The 27,350-nt window shown below is 36.8% G+C and overlaps 1 protein-coding gene across 1 annotated transcript in view; it reads right to left on the bottom strand.

Moving 5' to 3' along the window:
* The window catches only part of LOC306874057 (arf-GAP with Rho-GAP domain, ANK repeat and PH domain-containing protein 2-like), a 95,261-nt gene that overhangs the window by 16,036 nt on the left and 51,875 nt on the right, over positions 1–27,350 (bottom strand). The window contains exons 16-26 of the mRNA XM_079423778.1: positions 14,598–14,742; positions 14,031–14,133; positions 13,269–13,467; positions 8,905–8,968; positions 8,468–8,631; positions 8,094–8,306; positions 7,265–7,370; positions 5,552–5,699; positions 4,209–4,277; positions 2,145–2,219; positions 1,691–1,808 (exon numbers count right to left, since the gene is read on the bottom strand). Coding sequence (XP_079279904.1) covers positions 1,691–1,808; positions 2,145–2,219; positions 4,209–4,277; positions 5,552–5,699; positions 7,265–7,370; positions 8,094–8,306; positions 8,468–8,631; positions 8,905–8,968; positions 13,269–13,467; positions 14,031–14,133; positions 14,598–14,742 — 1,404 coding nt within the window. The remainder of the gene's footprint in view (positions 1–1,690; positions 1,809–2,144; positions 2,220–4,208; positions 4,278–5,551; positions 5,700–7,264; positions 7,371–8,093; positions 8,307–8,467; positions 8,632–8,904; positions 8,969–13,268; positions 13,468–14,030; positions 14,134–14,597; positions 14,743–27,350) is intronic.

Below are 27,350 nucleotides of genomic sequence, written 5' to 3'. Positions count from 1 at the left end.
TGCAGCTGTATTTTCAGCATCATTACTCCAGTCTTCAGTGTCCCATGATCCTTCAGAAATCATTCTAATATGCTGATTTATTATCAGAGTTGAAACTGTTGTGCTGTTGTGCTATTTATTTGGAACCTGTTTCTTTTTTCTTTGATTCGTTGATTAATCAAAAGTTTAAAAAAACATCATTTATTCAAAAATAGAAGTATTTTCTAACAATAAAAGTCTTTACTATCAATTTTATCCATTTAACACATCCTTGCTGAATAAAGTTTATTTCACTTTCTTAAAGTATCTTTAAAGAAGAAAGAAAAAAAATGTCAGACCCCAAAATTTTGAATAGTTTATATTGTAACAAAATCTCTATTTTGACTAAACACTGTTCTTTTTAACTTTTGTTTTTTTTTTTATATATCACAGGTCCCAAAAAATACAGTGTATATATATATATATATATATATATATATATATATATATATATATATATATATATATATATATATATATATATATATATATATATATATATATATATATATATATATATATAATAGCAGTACAACTGTTTCCAACATTGATTAAAAATAAGCATATTAGAATGATTTCTGAAGGATCATGTGACAACAATTGTATTAATTCCTGTGAAGCAAAGCAGTATTTTCAAAGTATATTACAATAGAAAACATTTATTTTAAATTGCAATAATATTTCACAATATTATTTTGTGAAATAATATTCAGTATTTTTTTATCAAATAGATACAGCCTTGATGAGCAAAAGAAACTTCTCTAAAAAACTTTATTGATCCAAACTTTTGAACTGCAGTGTATTGTACAGTAAAAATGTTTTCTCAGGTAACCTAAAATGTACATCATTTATTTACATCAAGGGTCAAATCAAACGTAAATAGCACATTAAAGTTAAAAGTTACACACATTTTTGTGTGCATGCTGTACAGGTCTGGTATAAAGAATGCTTTTGCTCAGGTGCCCGAAATGTCCGCCCAATAGAGAAAAGTTTTGCTCAGCAACAAAAAAAATTAGAGGGAACATTGCTTCCACGGGTCCTTAAATTTGATACAACTAAACTGAAGAGTTTTTAAGGCCTTAGACAGTTTTAAATACGTTAAAATAAAAGAAATAATTTTTCAAATTGTCTTAGATTTTTAAGAATTCTGCAGATGCCTTGTAAATAGTAAAATAAAACTCTTTCCTTGATATTCGTTGATATTTGTGTATTGAAAATGTTTTTGATTGACATTTATGGTCTTTGTTTTATTTGGGCTAGTTAAATTAATTTTCGGGCTACCAAAATCTGAAGAGTACCTGCCCGAAGGGCCACCAGGGATTTTTAAATTTTGCGAGCCCTGAAATGGATCCATTATCAAGTTTTAATTTGTTAAAAGGAAAACACAATGCTCGCTATTGGCAAAAATCACTCAGATACCACCTGCCTCTCCCTCCCACCAATGTATCACAATCTGTTAATAGATTCGCATAACCCTCATCAAATAATAATAGCACTAATCATGTGCATTCACTTAGCTAATGAAACATTTTAATGTGTGTGTAAGCCTTAGAGGAACATCATTAAATGCTCTAATAATTTGCTATACACTTGCTAAAAAGATGATTTATGTACTGATTCCGACTGTTTTTTATTGTTTAACTGTAATATTTAACAGCAGCAGGACCCTTACCCATCTCTCCATTCTCAATGACCTCAAAAGTGGTCCAGAGATCTTGAGCTTTGACCTCTATCCCCTTCATCTCCAGAGTGCTGATGGCAAACTCATCTGACCTCATGCTAGGAGACACCTATAAACACAGACATCACTATTATTCGGTGTTCGGTGTTTTAAATGTTCAAGACTTCATTTCCTTGTGCAAAGGGATTGATCTAATTTTGCTGGAGGAGAAATGAGAGGAAAATAGGAAAAAAGATATCAAAGAAGTGTCAAGAGAAAAAACACTGAAGCAACCTCTATTAACTGAGGTTTACCTTGACTACTGATAAAACACAATTACTCTCACAATTAAATCAAACATGCCTTTGATTAACTGCAGTTTGATTTGGTCTGTGGCAGAATACCCTCTAGGTTCACAGACACAGACACACAGTCACACACACCACAGAGAGCAAGGGAAACTAACCTTGATTAAACAGCACTTCTCTGGCTCCTTTTTTTCTAAGTAGACTTCAAATATCAGGTCACCAGCAGGAGAGAACTGCAAACACAGATAACACACAGAGAGACAAAACACACACACATACAACTTTAAATACATACGTAATTCATATAAACAAAGTAAGAAAGAAAGAAAGAGAAAGAAAGAAAATGATTGAACGCAGCTTATCTAAGAAACTAAGCACCCAACTGTACAACAGTCTTTGTGGATATAATACAAAAGCAATCAGCAGCCCATTCAGTTCAGACCAGCGTTCAGTTCTGACTAAATGACACACAGCTGGAGTCCCACACATCATTTAGCAGCATTACACAACAAAAGCTGGCAAACATCTTAACTCGTGTAAACCACAGATTAAAGCTCCTCTTCTAAACGAATGAAACTGCGTTGGCAAAATGTATTTAAATGTAGCGTAAATGACACATATGCTACTGTAACATTCTATAAGAACAGTGTATAAACACTCTTATTCAGATGTTCTGTGTCTAATACAATGAAACATGGTTATTTTTGCAGCCAGGGAATTGTTTGAACACATGTTTCTACTATCTGATTTAGTGCCGTGGCTCTCAACCAACAGTGTTGGGAAGTAACTAGTTATTTATAACTAAATTATGTAATTTAATTAAAACACAAATGAAATTGTAATCAGTTATACGGAGAAAAAATGTGTAATTAAATACAGTTACTTATAAAAATGTTAACGATTACAAACGGGGTTACATCAGAATTTTTTACATATACAGATTTAACTGATTTCTTTCATAAATTGCAGTGAGTGCTCTAAAATATGAGACACCAATGTTTCAAGAGTTTAGTACACAGAATAGGACACCTGCTTATTCAATAACTGTTTTATTTCCTATTTGGGTTTATGCAGGCCTATGCTTTATTTTTTAAGATTAACTGTTTTTTTTCCAAGCCATTGTTAGATGCCAGTGTTTCCTGTCATAACTATGAACGGTTTTATTTCAAAAACAGTATCATAGCTATTGAACTATATCTTGTTTTGTTTTTAAATCTGTATTTAACCTCAGAATGATCTCAAAGTAAGTATAATTTTGTGGTGGCTGTGCTTTAAAATTCAATTATTATAATCTTAATTCAAAAGATTTTGAAAGTGCTAATCATAAGTGTTGAATACTACTGTAAGGTTAACCCTGCCTGGTGTACATGTTTTAAAATGGTTAATAGTTGAAAACATTTGAAATTTAGAGAAGTAATCAAAAAGTAATCAAATGTAATCCATTTCACTACTTACTGTATTACATTTTAGATAGGGTAATTTGTAATCTGTAACCTATTACATTGCCAAAGTAACCTTCCCAACACTGTCAATCAAATAATGTGTTGGAGAATAGGTGGCCACTGAGTTGAGAAAAAAGTTGAGAACCATTAATCTAAAGGTTTATGCTTGAAAAGAGTTTTTCCCATACATAAATGGGCCAGTGACATAACAGTCACGTTCTGTCCAGATCTATGATGTTTGTGAAAAATACATTAAACCTTTTCAAATGAAAATGACCTCTTCTGTGGTGATCATGCTTTTAATTCATGAATTAAAAGTGACTTTTGACTGGTACTGTATTGTGTTTCAGTGTGTGAATGTGTTTAAGTGTTCAAAAGCTTCAAGTAATTTTCATGGGTCAGTTCCAGCATTGTCCTTGCCCAAACTTGAACACATTCACTGAAACTTTTTAAACTTGGACAGTAGCAAACAAAGGAAGATTAATTTGTTTTACAGCTTATCTGAATAAATTGTTCCTTACGGTGCCAGCAAGGTATAAAGCAGGAAACAGAAAGGTTAGGTAGCGCAAAGAGCTTGTTGTTTGCTCTAATTTGCTCAAAACAATACCAATACAGGTCAAAGTGATTCTGTGACCTGTAAAAACGCAAACACACATATATTCCAACACAAGGAGGCTAAAAGCTAAATGCATACATTTATGGCCTGTAACATCATGCTTTATAAAAACCTGCAAACACACACACACCTATTTAACAGGAAGGTTAAAAGGGGTGACTTACTGTGGTGTCCTTCCACCTGGTGATAAAGCTGTTTTCTTTCTCCATTTGCCTAACCTGCTCTTCATTGACCTGATTTAATGGACCCACACAGATAAACACAGATTAAAGCCCCTGTGCACAGTAAATAGACCTGCTCACATCCCTAACAGCAAAGTCAGGGCATTTCAACTCTTAAAAAAGCATCCCCTAAGTGGACCCGTTTGAAATGGCATGTCAGAAAACGTAAAAGTTGAATGGTCACATACACAAGTGGAATGAGTTGTCAGATGAGTTTAATATACAGTATAATGGTCGATAATTGATATCAAATGGTGCAAGCTCATTCTCCTATTTTTGTATTTAGATTTTAAAAGTAAATATACTGGAAAATAAATAATGCTCACTTAAAATTAATCTTTAACAATGTTAAATGTAATGTTAAAACTTTTTCATACTGCACATTATGTTGCGATGCTTAAATGTATTTATAAGATATAGAATGATTGACTTTGCTTTATTTTTATTACAATACCTTAAATTTGATATTTAAGAGATATTTACTTAGCAGTTTGACAACAATGGCACATTGGTAGAATACAAAAATAAGTAAAATATTAACATATATAGTAAACTTTTCATTTACACCATGCCTTGGTGTTATGCTGCATATTACTTTAGTGAAATTTCACATATTTTTCTCTAGATCATGGCTTTTAGCAACACTAAACTTCACGTTTCACACGTTCTCCCTCTCTCCAAAAGTACAAGCGTGTGCATGTGTGAAGCCAGGGGGCCCATGAATGTACGAGCGGGCCGAGAGGGAATTAGCACAGCGCAGCACAGTAAATCCCATTACAGAGGCACGCATCCAAGTGCAGCACGAACGCTGTCCCCTTCTTCACACACTTACACTAAAGCTGCGCATTTCTCAGTGTTGAATGGAAATGCTTTTCACTGTTCATAGCACCATGGAGTTTGTCATATACTCTGTAATGGGTAAACAGCCACAGCTTGCCAGTTTATTATAGCCCTCTTCAAATGAGGGGTTCAACACAGACAGGCGTCTATTTTCATCAGCAATAATTAGAATGGACAATAAGATCCAATTCTTCAGCAATAAAGAGACTACAATTGACTACTAAATCAAGCTCTTGTGTATTAATGAAAAGGGTATGACGGTATAAATTATTAATTAACCCCACACACCTGTGAAAACAGCACTGTGAAATGTCTTTTGGCTCTCAAACCGTGAATATGAGGGGAGTGAATATTGGAGCGGTCTCACGTTTAAGCAGGCCCTTGGCACTCAAGTGACAGAGATCAATTAGGTCTGAATTGTGAGAGAGGACACACGGAGAACTCACAGAGAAGAGCTGGATGTAATTGTTGATGAGGTCTTCCACCACGTGGGTCTCCTGAGCTGTGTGTCCTTCCGTCTGAAACAGGCACGAGGAGAAAACACATGCCAGATTCTGCGTGTTCATCTGGTTGATATGAGAGCACCTCTGGATCCTGTGCAGATGTAAAATATGTGCATAAATATGTCAATACTTCTGGAAAAATACCTACATAAATCATAGATGAGTAAACACAAACCATCCATACAAATATATACACTTCTGAATTCTGTGTGTAATGTGTAATGTGTAAAACTGTTGCAATTCTTGCATGCAAGCTTAAGCTAAAGTAGTATAGCAGTATAACTATTTTATTATGCCTAAATTAATTTGTAAAATTTACATAGATTGCCTTATGTATTATTTTATTTATTCAATCACACTGCTGTTGAAAAGTTTGCTGTCTGTAGGATTTTTTTGTTTGATTTTGAAAGGTCTCTTATGCTCATCAAGTTAGTAAAAACGTTGTATTGTGAAATACTATTAAAACTGAACATACCGGTTTTCTATTTTTGTTTAAAAATGTCATTTATTCCTGTGATGCAAATCTGAATTTATAAGCCATTCCTCCATTCTTCAGAACCATGTGATCCTTCAGAAATCAATATAACTGTTTGAATTTGAACTGTTGTGAATTAAAATTTTGTTATAATTATCAATGCTAAATCATGAGGAATAGAATTGTCAAAAGAACAGTATTTATTTGAAATAGATTTTTTAATGCAAAAGCCTTTACTGCCTTCTCAAAGTAGTTATTGAAGTATTATGTCCAAGCTTTAAAAAATTCTTACTAATGCCAATTTTAGAACAGTAAATACAGCATTTATCATATTGGAAAAACCAAAAAGTTTTTGTTGGCACTGTGTTATTGTTTACAGAACTTTAAGGCAGTTTTATGAAGAAATCTATGACAGGAAGTGAGTAGTTTTAAATAAAAGCACATATGTGACCCTGGACCACAAAACCAGTCGCTGGGCTATATTTGTAGCAATAACCAAAAATACATAATATGGGTTTTCTTTTATGCCAAAAATCATTAGGATATTAAGTAAAGATAATGTTCCATAAAGATATTTTGTAAATGTCTTACTGTAAATATATCAAAACTTAGTAATATTAGTAATATGCATTGCTAAGAACTTCATTTGGACAACTTTAAAGGTGAATTTCTCAATATGTAGATTTTTTTGCACCCTCAGATTTTCAAATAGTTGTATCTCGGCCGAATATTGTCTGATCCTAACAAACCATACAATCAATGGAAAGTTTATTTATTCAGCTTTCAGATGATGTAAAAATCTCAATTTCGAAAAAATTTACACTTAAGACTGGTTTTGCGGTCCAGGGTCACATATAAGCAACAAAAGAAAGTAGGCAGGTGCAAATGCTGTGCAGACCTGAACACAGCAAAACGATTATTGTACATCATGGGGGAAATGTTAGGCTAGACTCCAAACATGCCAAAAGGGCCAATTAAGCCTTCTTCAAACAATTACAATCATTACAAGAATATTTCGAGCAATCTAACATACCCAGTGAGGGTTTGGAGTGGCCATGTTTACTGTGAGCTATTTAAACAGACTTCAAACATCAACACAATACCAACTGGAAATGTTACTGGCTTCAGAGGATGTTATTGCAGAGTGTCGTTGTTGTTGTTGTTGTAAAAGAGTCAATTACCTGTACAAATGCTGCAGTAGAGCACCAAGTGTTGACCTGTTGACTTTGGGTAAACTTTGAATGTAGGATGAATATTTTTGCACTCTGACCTTCTCATCCTGTTCATCTGCATTTATGGACAATAAACACTATTTAAAGTAGAAATGTAAATGTGCATCCACATAAAGTTCTGTTTGCATTTTACACAAATAACAAACGCTGTAAAACTCCTTGACCAAGCCCCTTAAAAGTGCATTCAGTAGTTTGGTGCTGGTTTATACTCACACGAGATGAAGACTGCACCCATACTAATTTTCCATAAAAAGTGTTTTAATTATATACGATGCGGGTCATCCCACTCAATGTATTTTGCCATCATAAAATGACGAAGAGAATCCATGTGCTCATTGGCTGATGCCTCAGTGGATACGCTAATATCGTTTTGTGATGTGAAGAGTAAAAATCAGACAATGGAACACACTTATGTGCTTTTATCATGCTTTACCAGTGAAAACAATGGGAGAATCAGTACCTCTACAGCTGATGTAGCAGAAAAGAGCTGAAGCCAGAAGAAAGACAAGACAAAAAATAAAGACCATACTGATCCACATCGACAGAGGGCAGTGTGGCATCTAACACTGCTGTGGTACCTGTACTTAACCAAGTACATAAAGAATGCCAGTGAAAAAAAAAAAAGAAAAAAAAAAGAATGTCAATGCAAACACTAGGTAAAGAACTACTGAATGCACTTTTAATAACAACCGACTGGACTTTAGAGTAGTTTGATCTATAATTGAACACAAATTAATGTTCATTCACAGGAACAGATTAAGTGGTTGGCAGCACTAACCAAGGGCAGAGATCCAAAAAGGGTACAGCTCTTTAGCCAATAGAGCATCTTCACTGTGAGCCAGGAAGCTCTTGAGTGTGTCTGTGACGTCCTCTAGCCGGTGGTCTTGAGCCCGTAGCTTAACAACCCGAGCGTTCTTGGTAAAATCCTGCAGGAGCTGGGCCACACGGCCCGGGTCACCGTTCTTCTGGTAGATTCCCTCATAACACAAACCTGCAGGAAAAGTCAAAGGTAAGAGCTTTGTGAGATAACTTTATAGTGTCCTTTATGATATAATTGAAAAAAAATTAAATAATAAAAAACAATTAGATACATTAAATACTTCACAATGAAATATAAATGTTTAAATCTCATAGGAATATAAAAAAACTTACCATATTGGGTGACAAAAGCAATGCAGCTATCCACAATGATAGGAACATCATTTTTATTCATCTGCTGGTTGCCAAGAGCCATACCGTCCGTCCCAGCTGCCAACTGGATGGAAGAATGCCACAGTGCAAAGTCCTGCTTGTTTATGCCATGCATGTACACAGTTCTGTATTTTAAAAAAAGAAAAGCACATACACATTTACAAATTAAAATATAATTCACAAAAAGAGGAGCTATGACAGCATGGTGGTTAACATTACTGTCACTTTAGATAAATGTAATGTCTGAATACACAAAAGAAACTATTAATTCATTTATTTCTTACTTTCAATAAATAGATAAAATCCCAAACTTTTGAACGATAGTGTAGGTTTACGAAAACTTAATATCAGCAGTTGTTTATGTAGCATTATGGTGTTAGGCGTCTAGTGGACCGTACCTCCCACTCTCAACCATGAGTAAGACCTGAATCTTCTCATCACCTTCCGTATGAGTGGAAACAGCTGAGGAAAAAATATAGGAAAAACTTTGCTGAAGCAGTCCATAACTATTACCTTGACAGAAGGATAAAAGCACTCTTAGACGAACTAAAATGAAAAGCATTAAGAGTGAAAGAAAACAGAGGAACATGAAGTGAAACAAATGATGAGAGCTTTAGCGTTTTGTAAACTTTCCAGTTGGAGTAAGTGAAGCAGAAAGCTGAGTGCTGCTGGCCATTAGTTTCTACTGCAGTACATGAGAAAACTGCCTCACTGAACCCATTAGACACATGCACAGTTGTACATACACATTCAGAGTCATTGATTCTTCAACTAATCTTCCTCACATCTGTCATTTTCCCACTTTCTTTTGTCTCTCTCGTTCCCTCAAGACCAATATTGCAAATCATATTCAATGACCGAAACTCTCTATCAATCTTTGTATTATGTTTAATTAATTAATCAAATTCATAGAGTCAATCACTTGTGCATACATTCTGAGATTAATCCATTTCAGAGTAATAAAAAAACAAAACAAATCAAAACAAGGTCAAGTGAGAACAAAATTGTTCAATTATTTTTGAAACTCCATACTCAACTCAAATCAACCGAAACATAGGAACTTAAGTGCTAAAAACAAGCACTTTAATTGTTGCACTTTAGCCATTTTCAAGGTTGGCTAATTTAGTTTACCAATGTTATTGAATTTTTTATTATTTTTTTTTAAAGTAAAGGAGCGTTACTGGGCACACAAGGTTTATTAAAAGCCATTACTGAAAAGAGGCAAACATTCACTATCACAGTTTGATAAAAACAAACACCACTCACTTCATCCTTTTAACCCCCCTTAAACATTAACGCCCTTAACTTTTATTAAGGAATTAAAAAAACAGAATAAAAAAAACAGCCTTGTAGTGCTGGGGCTGGCATTGAGATTCCAATAACAACTCTCTTAACTCTCTCTTTTTTGTTTATACATACATGGAAATTATCTACAAGGGAAGAATGACTTCAGATTAAAGGTGGCCAGTGAGCTTCCTTTCCATTTAGTGAGGGTTTAGATTATGCTGACAGATGAAAGAGAAGTCAATTTTAAAAGTAATTATGCTTAAAGTTCCCAATGGACATACAGTGTGGACCAAAAGTCTGAGACCTGGTGAAAATTGTTTTTATTGCAATAGCACAATTGTTGAACAAAATGATTGATACGACTTTCAAAAATACCTTAATTTTTTATCTAACTTTGCCTTAATGTCAGCAGCAATCAAGCAGCATAAACTCCATAAGTTTGTGTAAAAAAGGTCTCCAGCATGATCTGAGATGATCCAAAGAGCATCTCGAACTTCATTCTGACCAACTGTACACAGTCACATGATCAATGTCACAAGTTTATTGTGATTAACTAGAAATAGTGCAGAACATGAAATATTTCTCAAATGTGACCCTGGACCACAAAACCAGTCATAAGGGTCAATTTTTCCCGAAATTGAGATTTATACATCATCTGAAAGCTGAATAAAGAAACTTTCCATTATGTATGGTTTGTTAGGATCGGACAATATTTGGCTGAGATACAACTATTTGAAAAACTGGAATCTGAAGGTGCAAAAAATCTAAATATTGAGAAAATCGCCTTTAAAGTTTTGATATATTTACGCTAGGAAATTTACAAAATATCTTCATGGAACATGATCTTTACTTAATGTCATAATGATTTTTGGCATAAAAGAAAAATCGATAATTTGACCCATACAATTGCTACAAATATACCCCAACAATTTAAGACTGGTTTTGTGGTTCAGGGTCACAAACGTGGCTTTCAAATTTAAGCTTGTGTACATTTGTAGTACAGTTCTTTTGGTCCGGACCAAAAATTAAAACTATACATTTAGCCCTGGTTCGCTTAGTGTTCATTTTCACACCGAATCTAAAGATACAAAAAAAAAAAAAAAATGCATAAGGATATGGTCGCAGCCTGATACCAACCAAGTGTAAATTTGCCCTAAATTATCATTTTTTTTAATCCCAGATTTTCAATGTGGCCTCAGATTTTTGGACCCCACTGTATATGAGGCACCTTTTAAGATTTTTAAGAACAAATGGATCCTTATATCGGAGAACCTGCATGTACCTGCGTGACATTTCAGGACCATGGACAGCAAAGCATTTGACAAATACTATAACATTACCACACTGTCATTCAGTACGTATACAGGAACTATTCAGAGGTGCTTTGAAGCATTTACTTACAAAAGACTGAGAATTTCTATCAAAAGCCTATTTGTAGACAAAATATTATGTATGACTTTCAAATGTAATTTCTACACAAAGTTTTTCCACTGCTAAATGGATGAATCTGACATTGCTCTCCTGTTTATGGCAGGAGCGAGTAAAAGAGGGTGAGTTAGGGCAAACTGTGAACTGCTGGTCTGCCTATGTCTGTGTCCTAATCTAATTTCACAGAGTTGCAGCCCTTTGAGGCCCATATGTTCTGTCGCTATAGAGATCTTAAACCACTGGAGACGCTTCGTTACCGTACCACGCTACATTTCAAGGCTCCGTGAACTGTTGAGGCATCACCCTCTTAATCCTGCCCTGAGTATGTTGGCTTTCTGGATTTGATCCTTTTTTTGGCCTTGAACGGATTAGGAAAAAAAAAGAGATTCATTGATTTTTCCCGCCTCGTTCTAGCGCAATTGATTGAAAATGTTGCAAATCTGGTCCATTGGTGCCAAGCTCATGTCAACTACCTCCCGCCCAAATACGATTGCCATCGGCAACCGCGGTCTCCCTTGGAGACAGACGAGACGTGTGACCAGACGACTCTTTTAGAGACGTGGGAACAGAGTCAAACATTAGCACACTGAATGCCAACGAGGAAATACTAGCAATAGACAGAGAAGGCACAGAAGACTAGGGCTAATATTTCAGACGAGATTTCAAGAAAATGATTGTGAGGCTCAAGGTGTGTCATGCTAATACTTTGACACTCCCTCAGACATCCCTAATGTAATCCATTAAAAGAATAGACAAAATGGACAATCTTGTTTTTAACAGATGATCCTAAAAATGCCTACTGAGAGCATAAAATGAGTTTTAAAAAAATGGCTAGAATTAAAAGCATACATACAAACACACATTCAGTGGTCAATTTCAGGATTAGTTCACCAGAAACTACAAACTTGAATGACTTTCTTTCTTCTGTAGAACACAAAGGGAGAATAATGTGATGGATACAGTTACTTACATCCATTAGAGACCAATGCTTTCAAGCTCCAAAAAGGATGCAATAACACAATGAATGTATCATAAATGCTATGTTAGCCATTATTTAATGCTAACATTTTCCTCAAGTGACCTGTTAACCACTGCAATCAGATCACTGAATCAGTAAACTAAACTTGAGAAACGAAACCATCGAAAGTGGAACTGATCCAAGGTCTGACTCATAAAAACTGTTTGTTTGCAAGTCAGACATTGTAGCTTCTCTAATGGAGTCTCATAAAGGCTGAAAGGAGCAAGGACAGATGACAAGAATTTCAATTCAACTGAAAAATTAATAAAATAACATTTCTATCTGTTCCTCAACTGTGTTGTTATTGTTAACAACAAAAAATGAAAAAAAACTAAAAATGTGTAATTTGTAAATCTGAAATAAAAAAACGCATATATAAAACAATTAAGCTTATTCCTTTCATTTAATTTTCATTTAAGATGAAGTACTACAATTTGTAAAAAGTCTAACTAATCAAAATAAAAATTACAATACAATTACAATAAACAACACACACACATATGTATGTATGTATGCATGTATGTGTGTACGTGTGTATGTATGTATGTATATATATATATATATATATATATATATATATATATATATATATATATATATATATATATATATATATATATATATATATATACACACATATACACATACACACACATACATACTAATACAAAAGTACTAAATTAAAAAAAAAAAGAGATAATATAAAATATAAAAACTAAGTCAAAATATTAATAAATATTCTCATAGAATATAAATAATATTAAAAAAAGCTAACAAGTAAGTCCAAAAGTCTAGAAATATAAGAGATTTTTTTGACGACTTTCATGATACTTTGTGATGGTGAGGGTTTTTTTTTTGTTTTTTTTTGGTCATTTTAGAGCTTGGCAGTCCCAGTCTCATTTATTTTCATTATATTAAAAAGAATAGCCATGGTAATTTTTCTAAACAAAAAAAAGAAAGTCATACAGGTTTGGAAAAATATGGTTAATATCTTTCATTCGACTGGTATGCATGCATATTTGTCCTCACTAAGCTCCTGTAGGCGTTTGAGTTGAAGAACTCCCTCCTCTTCATCTTCATCTCCAGAACAGAAGCAGAGTTCTGAGCCCACCAGAGCAAACCATCCCATTCGCCAATGATAAAGGTCATGACCCTCTTTATAGTGCAGTCGGCCAATAAGCTCACTGTCCTGCCTCAGCAGAGCCTCTGCCCTTGGCGGGACAAAACACTGAAACGAAAGAGAAAAACATTAAACAGAGGAGCTACATGAGATGCAGAGAGAAAACATTTAAAAGTCAGGGGCTTGTGCAGATCACACAAAGAAGTTTCTAGTGTTTTCTGCCAAACAGAAGCTACAGCTAACCCTGGAGTTGCATTAAACCGGCATATACAGATAGAAGTACAAACACAAACACCCTCTGAACATTCCCTAGCTGAGCTCTCAGAGTTACGCAAACACTTCAGCCTAGACACTAGCACCTCCACACTTCACTTAAATGGGAATACGTGCGAGTGTGTATGTGTGTGAGTGAGGGATGAGAGGCAAGTGAGATGGATCTGTTTGAAGGAGTAATAGCATACACCCACTCGCACAAGAAAAACACTAACGAACACCGACACAACAGGGACAAAGACAATAAAATGACCTTCAAGAGTCGATGCATACAGCACAGTGCGGCAAACAATGCAATTCAAATTTAAACACAGACGCACATATATGCCGATCCCCTGCAACGTTGAAGTTGCGCTAAATCTTTTAAGAGTTATTTTATGTGTTCGAGTGAGTGTAACCTTGGCGATGGCATGTGTCCAATCCTGCTGTGCGTCTGAGGTCTCCGCTCCGAACATCAGCACTCTCTGAGAGCGCAGGTACATCTCAAAGGTGAACACTGGCCTGAGGGAGGTGTGGAAACAGCACAATTAACACACACACACACACAAAGTGACTGAAACACACACATGCCCACATGCTCACAGCTGTGAAACAGAAAGGATGGTGATTAATCTCTGTTAGTCTTTTGCTCTTACAATAAACAGCTGAACACTGGAGATTAATCCAGGGGGAAAGGTCACTCTCTTAATGGCTTTAACAGCTCTGACTTGTGGCCCACATTTTTGGACAGGGGGATATTTTTGTTAGACTAGCGAGAGGAAAGGAATTCAAGAAAAAGGGGTTTTAAGGCTAATTGGGTTAGAGGTCGGTTTCCTCTAATTTCTTGTTAGTGTTTGTTAGTGTATGGACACTCTGAGGTGGGGTCACATATAAAATACTTTCCATAACCTCTAACCCACAAAAGAATGAGTTCATTAACAAGAGGGTGTGAGAGAAAGAGACAGATAGGGAGGGGGAACACATACCCTGTTTCGGTGATGTTCTCAGTGTTGCTGATGGCCAGGCTCACCACATCGCTGACATCAACCCGGCCTATGGGTGTAGCGTTCTTCACATTTTCATAGTAACTAAGAAATCCACCTTCCAATGTACACCAACGGCGGACCAGGTCTGAACACATACAAATATACAAACATGAGATTTAACTACTGAGTACTAGATTCAATGGTAAATTTTTTATCACACTTAGTGGTACTTGCTTTTATTGCTCATACAGACAGATTTAAACAACTTTAGTGCATAAATTCTTCACTGTTGCATTATAGACATGAATGACAGACAATTCCACAGGTAAAATCCAGTTATTTCAACAGGAATCCACCTGATTACAGTTTCACGTGAAGGTGAAAAAGTTCCCTGTGCAAATTTAGTTTGTGTTCAGATTGGTCAAGCAAATTCACCAACAGAAAGCTGCTAAGTTTGAAAGTGACTTTTGTCTGAATGGAGCTTCAAGCATGCAATTTTGGCAATAGACATTTTATTTTTAAATTTCACCAAAATTTGGTAACATGGCTGCACCTTTAGGTTTGCTTTGAAGGATGAATGTGATCAACATCCAGAACATGTTAGCAACCGCATAGTAATGTGTTAAAACATTTAGACTACATTTTACAATTTGTTCTTAGTAGGCTCTTTGTTCACATAGTGTAATTTAGGATTTCCTTATAATACAATTTAAAGAAACCAAAGAGTATCTAAAGAAGGTCAGTGGCAACAACTGGGTGAACGACGCAGAAGATCAGTCTTATTTCCTTAAGTGAATATACTATATCACACTGTTCTTAAGAATTCAGAGCAGATTTACAGCCCCTTATATGGTGGATTATCCCTCAGTTTCCACATTATGAATTATTTATCTACTACTATTTTCTGTATTTCCTGTAGCTCAAACAGTAGAGCATGGCGCTAGCAATGCCAAGGTCATGGGTTCGATTCCCAGGGAAAGCAAGAGCTGATAAAAATGTAAAAACTGTAACTTGAATGCAATGTAAGTCACTTTGGATAAAAGTGTCTGCTAAATGCATAAATGTAAATGTAAATTTTAAATGGCATTAAAAAAGGTTTAAAATCCTTAAAGAATTCTTAAACATGTAAACCAGCTATGATCCATAAAGAGTAACCAGAAACAGTTAAGTTTTTTTGCAAAGAAAAAAAAAAACTGGAAATGATTTACTCAAGAAAAAAAAGAAACTTAAAAATGGCAAGTGGTTTAGCCATACATTATTCAAATGTACTTAATGAATTCAACCTTATGTAACTTATTATGTTTGTGTTCAAGTAATAAATAATTTATCAGACACTTAAATCCCTAGTGTCCTATCAGTACAGTTCACTTTATTGGCTCAGTCCTTTTAGTCAGCAGTTTTCTGATTAGGAGCCACAAGTATTACCCTCAACACCACTTTTACATTACACAGCCACTTGCTGGGTGCAGGACAGGTTCTGATATATAATGTACAAAATTATATGTAATTGTAAAATCAGACAAAATTGTATGATTTTACAAGTGCTGTACTCAACACTGAGAGTGTGTTGAGTTACAAAGCACAAGTGAGTCTGACAAGACCATTTTTAACAAAACCAAAGCAACAAATAACAGTTTCCTCCCAAAGCAGCCATTTAAAAAAGGATTTAATAAAACAAACATATATTTCATTATGTGAAACATCAGAAATACTGATATTTCATTTTATGAGTCTGAATGCCTTTAAAGAGCTGTTTAAAAATGCAACAAAAACATTATACCCTGTTTGACATCACATAAAAGTGCAGTTTAAATCTATAAAAGATACATCAAGGAATGTTAAGGCCTGTAAAGAGAGCACATTATGCACTAAACTCAAAGAGATTCTCCGCAATCTGAGAGGGCTTCTGTCCATCATAAATATTTAAAAAGAGATCTTACGCTTTTTCTAACTATTAAATTTAGTTAAGTATTACTAGCTTTGTTCAACACACTCTTAAATATTAAGTCATTTTCATATAATACAACTGTCATTTGTCTTGTGAAAATGTTGATGGTCTCTATCTCAGCGGAAAGGCTTGTGAGATGTTTCCAGAGGGGAGCTATTCGACAAAATAGTGGATCTTAACTCCATCCTTGTGTTACGGTGACACAATGTTTTGTTCCTGACAATGCCTCACCTGATTCATCTATAAAATTGGCACTTCATTAATCCAGTTAGCTGGGTTTTGTGAGGGAACAAACGGTTCTTTCGGCAATGTCAAGACGAGAGTTAAGAAACACTAAATTATGGGCAAAGAGGGGTTATCCTTGTGACATTCGGTGATATTTAACTTTTAAAGTGATGGGACAAAACAAAATGTTGATCAGTGAGAAACTTCAGGTGACAGGGGTGGTATTTGGTCCACAGGCAGCTGGCATTTGCTATCAACAACTATCCAATGTGGCCGTCTCTCAGTATCGAGTGTGGTGTAATACAATAAATTGCTGGTATTTATTTCCCTCACACCTCTTCACCTCATCTGTCTGAACCTCTCCAGCTCAAATGCCACCACAGTAAGTGCATAAAAAACCCTTGTCACTGTCTTTTCATTTTCTTGTTTTCAAAGGGTATGGATGTATAATCTCTGAACCGGTGTTCTCGGGAAACATGGAGAGGCGTCCTTTTCATTAGTCCTTATATTTGAATTTGAACACATCATGTGGACAAGGGTCTTTGTCTACTTCAACTTCATCAAGGTCTTTAAGTGAAGTGAAACGGTTTAAAAAAATTGCACATCAACATCTCAATACAAGTCAGGTTTGCTGGGGGTCAAGCCCACTTAAAATTCAAAATGATAAAAAGAAGATTTGAAAGGCTTTTCTAAAGCAAAGTTACACATTTAGATACTTCATACACATCTAACATGTGCTTGACTCTTGAAAAGGCTGGAGCATCCCTGAAAGATGTGTATATCTCCGTTATTTCTGTCGTGTCAAGCTTATTTTCTGCAGATTTGTATACACCCATAGGCCAAGGCTATCTTTACCTGTGATCATTCAAAGTTATAGACAGGCCTGAGAGCTGGATGTGCTGTTGAGAGAATCATTCAGTTAGGTAAAATACTAATGCTGGAAGGACGAAAGAGACAGAGAAACAAAGTATTAAAAAGATGGAGATGCCATTACTATTACAATCCACATACATCTTGTTTTGTGTTGTTTGTGCACAAGAAACAACTATCAACTATACATTATTGTTCAAAAGTTGGTAGTCAGTATAAGATGTTTTGGTGTTGTTGTTTTGTTTTGAAAGAAATTACTTCAGCACTTTTACAAAAATACTATTGTTCTTTTGAAATACCATTAATCAAAGAATCTTGAAAAAACGCATCATGGTTTCCACAAAAATATTAAGCAGTTATTTTCAAAACTGATAATAATTTGAAAAAAAAATGTTTTTGCATGAAGTTAGAATCTTGTGACACTGAAGACTGGAGAAATGGCTGCTAAAAAGCTTTCCCAAAGGAATAAACTGCATTTTAAATTATATTAAAATAGAAGTTAATGTTAATAACATAAGAGCATACATTTTAAATAATTTTACCAACCCCAAACGTTAGAACAGTGGTGTATATATCTACTATAATTTTCAAATTCCACATTAATTAGATTCTGCAACAAAACAAGTTATCACTTAACCAAATCACTTATCACTTATATAAAATTAGGCCTACTTCACAGTGCACACATAAGGAAAACAACAATGTATCTACAACAGCAGGCTCATGCTGCTCTATATAGAAAATGAAATATTTCTGTGCTACTGTATTGCACATTTTCTTTAATTAAACCCATACATTGTAATCAAGGGTTGTCCATTGAGAATTATTACAACTTGATGGTCACAAAATGTAATTTATGAGAAAATATGTAACATGAAGAGAGGAACACGTTTACCTCCAGATGGTAATTAATCTACACAGAATGACACTAAACCCCAAACTGGAGCTATAAACTAATTGAATTAGCTGGATTCTGTCAGATTTACTGAATAGACGATGCAGTCACTATGTATACATGGAGCCCAACAAATGTCTTCAAACAACAGAAGAGTAGTTTACTGAAGTAGTTTATATTGCTTTCAGCACAGCTACACTGCAACAAATGTTCTGAAAAGTAGGTTTAAAATGTATTTTCTACCGAGTTTAATTTAGAACGAGCAGAAAAAGCCTAGCACCAAAACACGCACCTACACTGCAAAAAAAAAAAAAAAAAAAAAAACTTGAGCCAACTTAAAATTTTAAGGCAACCAGCTTCAGCAGATTTGAGTTTTTTCAACATTTCAAATTGGCTCAACTTTTTCTTTTTTTTTTTCTTTTTTTTTTACAGATACGCTCCCAGTAGACAGAACAACTTTGCTAGCAGTGTGAATACTGTAACCTATTACCATGGATGCAAATATAAATATGAGCTGCTTTCACATGCAGTGTGAAACAGACCTTAGTGTAAAACTGTTGAGAGACTGTTGAAAGAAAATCTAAAGGTCAAATCGTTGTGAGCATTTATTTATAACATGCGAGTAAAGTGACTCATATTCATGTGAGTTCAGTGTCTGGAGCCCAGCATAGCACGGTTCAGAGGCTTAGTCATCAATGGACGTGCCTCAAAATAATCTCGTTTTATCATTTACACAGGCCGAAACCTCATGGGGGACCTCTTTCAATTGAGGATGGACATTGTTTGCTATGAAAGGATCGCAACATTGATCCAGATGAAAGAAATGAATGAGTCTCGATTGAGAAGTTGCCCCGGCTCTCAGACACACAGCTACCAGCAGTGACAGGCAATGGGAGCTTGTTTTAGATGCATTATCCCCTTTAGAGCATGGGGCGTTTCACAAGAACTCACACGGAGGAATACCGCTGCATGATTTATAAAGGGGCAGATGTGGTTGTTTTCTCCTCTTCCCCTAAAAGCACGATTCCTCTGCAGGTGTCAGCGGAAGCTCAGTAAAGACACACAGAAAAACACACTCTTTCACAACGCACACATGTGTTGGGCAAATTTGGAATTTAAGAATATGCTTTCAATTTATGAATGTAAATTTCAATTGAATTGGCAACACCCCATAGGACGTGTGACAGGAAGAGGAATTTACTGAATTAAAATTCAAATTTGGTTCAACAACAACAGATAACTCAGATCAAAACCAGAAGGCAGCTAAACAGAACTCCTGTGTTTTCTGATCATGCAGTGTTAGGGAACAACTAAAAACAGCAACAGAAAAATATGGCTCAGATTATATCCTTAACACAAAGGATAGTTATCTATTTAAAATAATATACTGGCCCATAAGCATATTCAGTGTGTTTGGCTACTTTTTGTTAGTAGTGTGTGGCGTTTGCTCCTTGTAGCAAAAAACGTTGCTACAACTTTAAAGTGAAGTCAGTGGAACAATCCAGCAGACCGTGCTTTTATTAAAATCCCCAGAACGAAACCATAAATTATTGACATTAGGTTTTATATAGAGCATTTTAGACCATTAGCATGAAAGGCTTTAAGGCAGCCTTCAATGGAAGAGCCTTAAAAAAATCATTTTCAGGAATGACACAAGCAACATTTTCTTGTTGCTTAAACAGTGCATTTAAACTTGTTTAAGTAGTACTCCTGAATATTTTAGAAGGGACTCTACTATTACCATTAATGTGTCTGCACATTGTTTTTTATAATAAATTAAATAAGGTATTTTCAGCTTGACATTACTTTTCTTTTATAGAGGCATGTAAGATATTTATACAATGTTGGCTTACAAGGACAAAATCAGTAAATAATAAAAGGGCAGGGTGGGGGCAGCAAACTAATGATTCTCTAGAGCAGTAAATCGGCGCAAATCAGACAATAAAAAATTGTATCTGACCTACTGTTTCTAAGCAGAAGAGAACCAAAAGATTTTCATATTTTTGTGGAGATATTTTTCTAAAGAGTCAAAGAGTGGTACTTGCAAGTGCAAAAGTCACCGTCACTATGCGAGTGTGTTGTGGATGACTGCCAGGGCATTGTTATGTGGTTCCTAATGTGATCTGAGTGTTTTCTAGAATGGTGCAATGCGGTTGCTAGGGTGGGTACTAGGTGGTTGATTACTGGCCCAAGCCAGTCCCACATCACTACGATATTCTGGTCTCTGACATGGCTCACATCCCTCCTCCATTTTCACTGCTTTAACATTACCTAGGCCAAAATTGTAAGATTTTTTGTCTATAAACATCCTTGTGAAAAAGTATGTATGTTGTCAGACATTTGCATGGTAATTGCATGCTTTATTAGGTGGCTGTCACGAATCTGGTCCATGCCCTCCCGGTTAACCACCACTAGAGATCACCCGTTCACCACAGTGACTATTTTCATTGGACTCCATTTCCCACAATCCATTGCACTGACGACATGCACAGCTGTTCACTATCTCGCCCACACCTGATCATCATCTCACAATCACTATCACACACACCATATAAACCTGGGACTTACTCTTGCTCGCTGCCGAGTATTGTTAGCGTTTATCACTCGCATAGCGATAGCAACTTTACAGAGCCATTGATCTAGTCCTAGTCTTGCATTTCCTGGATTAACCCTTTGCCTTGCCGTTTGGACTCTGTTTGCTCCCCGTTTGGATTATTGCTTTCGTTTCTGGATTATCTCTCTGCCTTGCCCCTTTGGATACTGTTCGCCGATCATCGACCCACGCTTGCTCCACGGATTGCTCTGTCTTGCCTCTGCCATACCTGTTTGCTGTCTCCCGACCCTGCCTGTATGACCATGTTTTATAATAAAGCTTTGGACATGGATCCGCACGTCTCACGTCTCGTCAGCCCCGTTACAGTTGCAATGATGGATTTATAATACAGTCACAGTTGACTTTCTGATTCAGAATCAGCTATATTGCCAGGTATGTTTGCAAATACGAGGAATTTATTTTAGTGACAGTAGCTCCACATTGCGACAGAATGACAGCGACAGGACAGGACACAGATAATAATAATAATAAAAAATAAAAAATAATAAAAAATAATAATAATAATAATGTACAAATATGCAAAATGGACAATATGCAAAATAGACAATTCAGTATGTACAGGTATGTTAGGTGCAAATTTGAAATGTAATAAGTATGTGTGTTAAATAAAAAATAAAAATAAAAAGTCTGATAGTGTTGTGTATTTCATGTTTATTGTTAAGAGATCAAATGTTCATTAGGTGGATTGCCTGAGGGAAGAAACTGTTCCTGTGTCTGGTCGTTCTGGTTCTCAGAGCTCTGTAATGTCGACCAGACGCTAACAGTTCAAAGAGGGAGTGTGCTGGATGTGAGGGGTCCAGAGTGATTTTACCAGCCCTTTTGCTCACTCTGGATAAGTACAGTTCTTGGAGAGTGGGGAGGGTTGTACCATTGATTCACTCAGCAGTCCGGACTACCCTCCGTAGTCTTCTGAGGTCAGATTTGATAGCTGAGCTGAACCAGACAGTTATTGAAGTGCAGAGGAAGGATTCAATGATGGCAGAGTAGAAGTGTTTCAGCAGCTCCTGTGGCAGGTTGAACTTCCTCAGCTGGCGAAGGTAGTACAACCTCTGCTGGGCCTTTTTAACAATAGAGGCAATGTGAATATCCCACTTCAGGTCCTGAGAGATGGTGCTGCCCAGGAATCTGAATGACTCCACTGTTGTTACAGTGCTGTTCATGATGGTGAGTGGGGGGAATGCAGGGGGATTTCTCCTGAAGTCCACGATCATCTCCACAGTTTTGAGCATGTTGAGCTCCAGGTTGTTAAGACTGCACCAGACAGCCAGCTCTTTAACCTCCTGTCTGTAAGCAGACTCGTCACAGTCCTGGATGAGGCCGATCAGTGTGGTGTCGTCTGCAAACTTCAGGAGCTTGGCAGAGGGGTCTTTAGATGTGCAGTCATTGGTGTACAGAGAGAAGAGCAGTGGGGAGAGAAAGCAGCCCTGAGGAGCTCCAGTGCCGATCAGTACAGGTGCTGGATGTGTATTTTCGCAGCCTCACTAGCTGCTGCCTGTATGTCAGGAAGCTGCTGATCCACTGACAGACGGAGGTGGGTACGGAGAGCTGAGTTAGTTTGGGCAGGAGGAGGTTTGGAATGATAGTGTTAAAGGCCGAGCTGAAATCCACAAACAGGATCCTCACATAAGTCCCTGGTCTGTCCAGGTTTTGCAGTATGTAATGCAGCCCCATGTTGACTGCATCATCCACAGACCTGTTTGCTTTGTAGGCAAACTGCAGGGGGTCCAGTAAGGGTCCAGTGATGTCCTTCAGATAATCTAAAAACAGTTTTTCAAATGACTTCATGACCACAGATGTTAGAGCCACAGGTCTGTAGTCGTTAAGTCTTGTTATCTTGGGTTTCTTCGGGACAGGGATGATGGTGGAGCGTTTGAAGCATGAAGGGACTTCACACAGCTCCAGTGATCTGTTGAAGATCTGTGTGAAGATGGGGGCCAGCTGGTCCGCACAGGATTGCAGACAGGCTGGTGTCACACCGTCTGGGCCTGGTGCCTTCCTTCTCTTGTTCTTTTTGAAGACCTGGCGCACGTCATCTTCTCTTATCTGCAGTGCAGGTGTGGGGAGAGGGGGGTTGCAGGAGGTGTGAATGGTGTTTTTTAAACCTGCAGTAGAACTCATTCAGATTGTCTGTCAGTTGTTGATTCTCCCCAGTGCTTGGAGATGGTGTCTTGTAATTGGTGATGTCTTTCAGATCTTTCCACACTGAAGCCGTGTCACTGGAAGAGAATTGGATCCTTAGCTTATCGGAATAATTCCTCTTTGCCACTCTGATCTCCTTTTCCAGTGTGTATTTGGTCTGTTTATACAAGACCGTGTCCCCATTCCTGTAAGCATCTTCTTTGGCCTGACGGAGCTGTCTGAGTTTTGCAGTGAACCATGGTTTGTCATTGTTGTAAGTTAGATGAGTCTTGGTAGGAATGCACATATCCTCACAGAAACTGATATATGATGTTACAGTCTCTGTGAGCTCGTCCAGATTGTTTGCAGCAGCTTCAAAAACACTCCAATCAGTAAGGTCAAGACAGGCTTGTAAAACCTGCTCTGTTTTATTAGTCCATCTCTTTACAGTCCTTAATACAGGTTTAGCTGACTTCCGTTTCTGCCTGTAGGTCGGAATAAGATTAACCAAACAGTGATCAGAGAGTCCTAAAGCTGCCCGTGGGACAGATTGATATGCGTCCTTTATTGTTGTGTAACAGTGATCCAATATATTACTGTCTCTGGAGGGACATGTAACATGCTGTCTGTATTTTGGCAGTCATTTGCTTTATTAAAGTCCCCTAGAATAATTAAAACAGAGTCCGAGTGTTTTTGTTATGTGTCTGTGATCTGTGCTCTGATCAGCGAGTTTCTGTAAAGCTGAGCTCACTTGCTCTTGCGGTGGAATGTAGACACTCACGAGAATGAACGAGCAGAACTCCCGCGGCGAGTAGAAAGGTTTACAGTTGATGAAAAGTGTTTCTAGATCTGAACAGCACATCTTCTTTAAAACGGTTACATCTGTACATCACCTTTCATTGATGTAGAAGCATGTCCCGCCATGAAGTTAAGAAGATGAATCGCGCTGTCCGGGATGGCGTCATTCAGCCAGTTTTCCGTGAAGCACAGAGCAGCAGAGTTTGAAAAGTCCTTGTTTAACCCTCTAAGCGCCAAAGTCGCAAAATTGCGACAAGACGTCATACTTCATGAAATGGGCTATAGTTCCTAATCTGGTGTAATGGCTCATTTGTATTCCCTTCCACTAGATGGCAGACATGTAGTACTTCGATTCTAGACCAAAATTGTTTGAGGAAATAGCAGAGTAAGTGAGCTATCGTGTCATTGATGCGGAAGCAATTCAGTTCATAGCGTGTGAGTAAATTGTGAGATTTGTGAGAGAAAATCGCCAAACGGCTAATAAAAAGTTGTACTGTGAGGATGTGTTGCAAATGTCATTCGCCGATTCTGACTCTGAAGGGGAATATTTGCCTTTTGGAAATGACGATCGGCCGTCTAATGATCACGCTTCTCCAATGGTGCCATGGTGCCGCACGCAAGGCGCGATCGTTCACAAAGCACAAACAAGTGATCATTTCAACACTTTGCCCAACGGGGATGGGGGTGGCAGGGGTGGACGTGGTCTTAGTGTCCATAGGAGAGCTGTTTCTCTCTGATGATCGGCCAGATTGCGCTGTTTGTTCTGATCGCGCGCGCGCTCTAAGGGCTGCCGGCAGACAGTACAGGTGCGGTGTGTGGGGTCGGTCTGTGCGCTGTGCCATACAATGAGAGGTACCATACTCTCAAGAACTATAAACTGTCACATAGATACCTGATTGGACAGATAGCTGGTCAACTGATCAAAAAATAGGCACATGTATTTTACTATGGCACAGTAATATAGTAATAATTTACTACTTTCTCCTGTTTTACTGTTGATTTCCTCTTTTCCTGATCATTTGGATTGAGGATAAAAAGACAAAAAACAACAACAACATGCAAATAAGTTCAAACATCCATTCAATATCTATTATTTCCTGAATATTACTGATGAACTGATCAAAAAGTAGGCTACTGTTCACATGCGTTTTACTACTATATAGTATAGTAATATAGTAATAATTTAGTACTTTCTCCTGTTTTATTGTTGGTTTCCTCTTTTCTGATCATTTGGAATGAGGAGAAAAAGACAAAAAAACAAACAAAAAAATCAAACCAATTCAATATCTACTATTTCCTAAATATTATGAAATTCAAGAGGGCCGCCCCTGATGACGTCATAATATGCAAATTAGATGAGTATATTTACACCCCACATAAACTTTCGGTCATGCCCAACATTTTTCTAATTTACAGTAGATCTCTATCTTTAAGCCATTTCAAGCCACAAGCTTTCCAAAAAACCCTGGTGCCTAAAGGGTTAACCAGGAAAGCAGAATGAGTTCGTCCGTTTTGTTGGGTAGAGAGCGGAGATTAGCCAGATGGATGCTAGGCAACGGCATTCGAAATCCACGCTGTCTGAGCTTCACGAGCGCGCCGGCTCGCTTCCCCCGTCTGCGCATCCTGAAACGTCTAAAGAGCGCTGCAGCTCCGCTGACTACTATGTTCAGCAAAACATCCGAATAATCGAAAACCGGTTGGAGATTTTGTGGTGTGTTCTGCCGAATGTTCAGCAGTTCTTCCCTGGTGAAACAGATCGTGTTTGACAAACAAAAAACAGGAAAAACGAACAAAAACACTAAAACAAATGGAGAGCCAAGCACAATGGCTGCCATGCACTGCGCCATCTTGAGAAATTCATAGTTATGAATTTATATTACATAGTTAGCTGAACTTTTTTTGGTTGCACTTTATTTCATAGTACTTGCACTTACCTGTATTTACAGTGAACTTATCTAAGAAATTACTGGATGATAAAAGGTAACTACATGGGTTAGATTTAAGTTCAATTTTAATACCTAGTTATTACCCAGTTATAGGGGTGGGCGATATGGGAAAAATATCATATCACGATTTTTTTTGTTTTTTAAATATCACGATTCACGATTTTATCACGATTCTTTGTCAGTTTTACTATTTTGGTTTTACAAGTTGTCTGAGCATTACAGCCAAACTAGAAAGACAAAGATGCATGGCAGATATTTAGGCCAAAGTGGGCGAAGATAAAAAATCTTTGTCATTATTTTATCTTTCTTATTAAAAAATAAGAACAAAGATACACATTACAAATACACATAATATACAAATAAAACAAACAGTGCTTTATTTTCAGGTACAATAGGTGTATTTAGCAGGAGTATTCAATGAAATTGAATGAACAAGTATAAAAATAAAACACTAGATAGACTGATTCCTAAAGCAACTGTATTAAAGTTTTTCAGTCAAGAATAGTGAGTGATTTTTCTCTTTGCGTTTTGTTAACGTTAAATGAATAGTTCCCCCAAAAATTCATATTCTGTCATCTGTCTGTAAATTCTGTCATAATGTTTTATTTTTATACCATCATTTACTCAAAAGTTGTTTTAAAATTGAATGAGTTTCTTTCTTCTGCTGAACATAAATGCTAATTTGAAGAAGGTGGAAAACCAAACAGTTGCTGGTCCACAGTGACTTCCATAGGATTTGTCTGTCCTACTATCAAAGTCAAAGAGGACCAGCAACTGTTTGGTTACCCTCATTCTTCAAAATATCTTATTTTGGGTTCAGCACAAGAAATTAATAGAGGTTTGGGACAACATGTGAGTGAGTAAATAATGACAGAAATTAAATTTTAGGGTGAACTATCCCTTTAATGACAGTCGACAGCACGTTTAGTGTCCTGTCCCTTTAAGAGCTGCACGCATCTAATATACAGACACCCATCCGTTTCTCTCTTAACTATTTACTTTCATTTTAGAGATAACCAACTCAGTCTGTATGTAAACCTTGTGTGTTTTGACAGTATTAGTGCAAAATATAACTTAGTTGAGTAATCAGGCGCTGTTAGACAGGGTTTTTAGTGCGCGTGCTTCAGGTGTATGCGCTCAGAAAAAGCGCACATCAGACTAGCGCACGAATGAAACATTTAACCAGCAAGGCTTGTATGCAAATAATGTACTTTTGCGATCGCGAATAAGTGCAGTGTCCTGTCAGAGTAACTCTACTGCTGTATGTCGTGTTGTACAGTATATAGAGACGGAGACGCCAGAACTGTATTTGACAATGTGCGCTGTAGCACGATACTAC

The sequence above is a fragment of the Barbus barbus genome (assembly GCF_936440315.1).
Source record: "Barbus barbus genome assembly, chromosome: 1".
NCBI classification, from domain to species: domain Eukaryota; kingdom Metazoa; phylum Chordata; class Actinopteri; order Cypriniformes; family Cyprinidae; genus Barbus; species Barbus barbus.
Note: the sequence above shows the minus strand (reverse complement) of the source record. Positions and strands in the feature narration are given on the sequence as shown.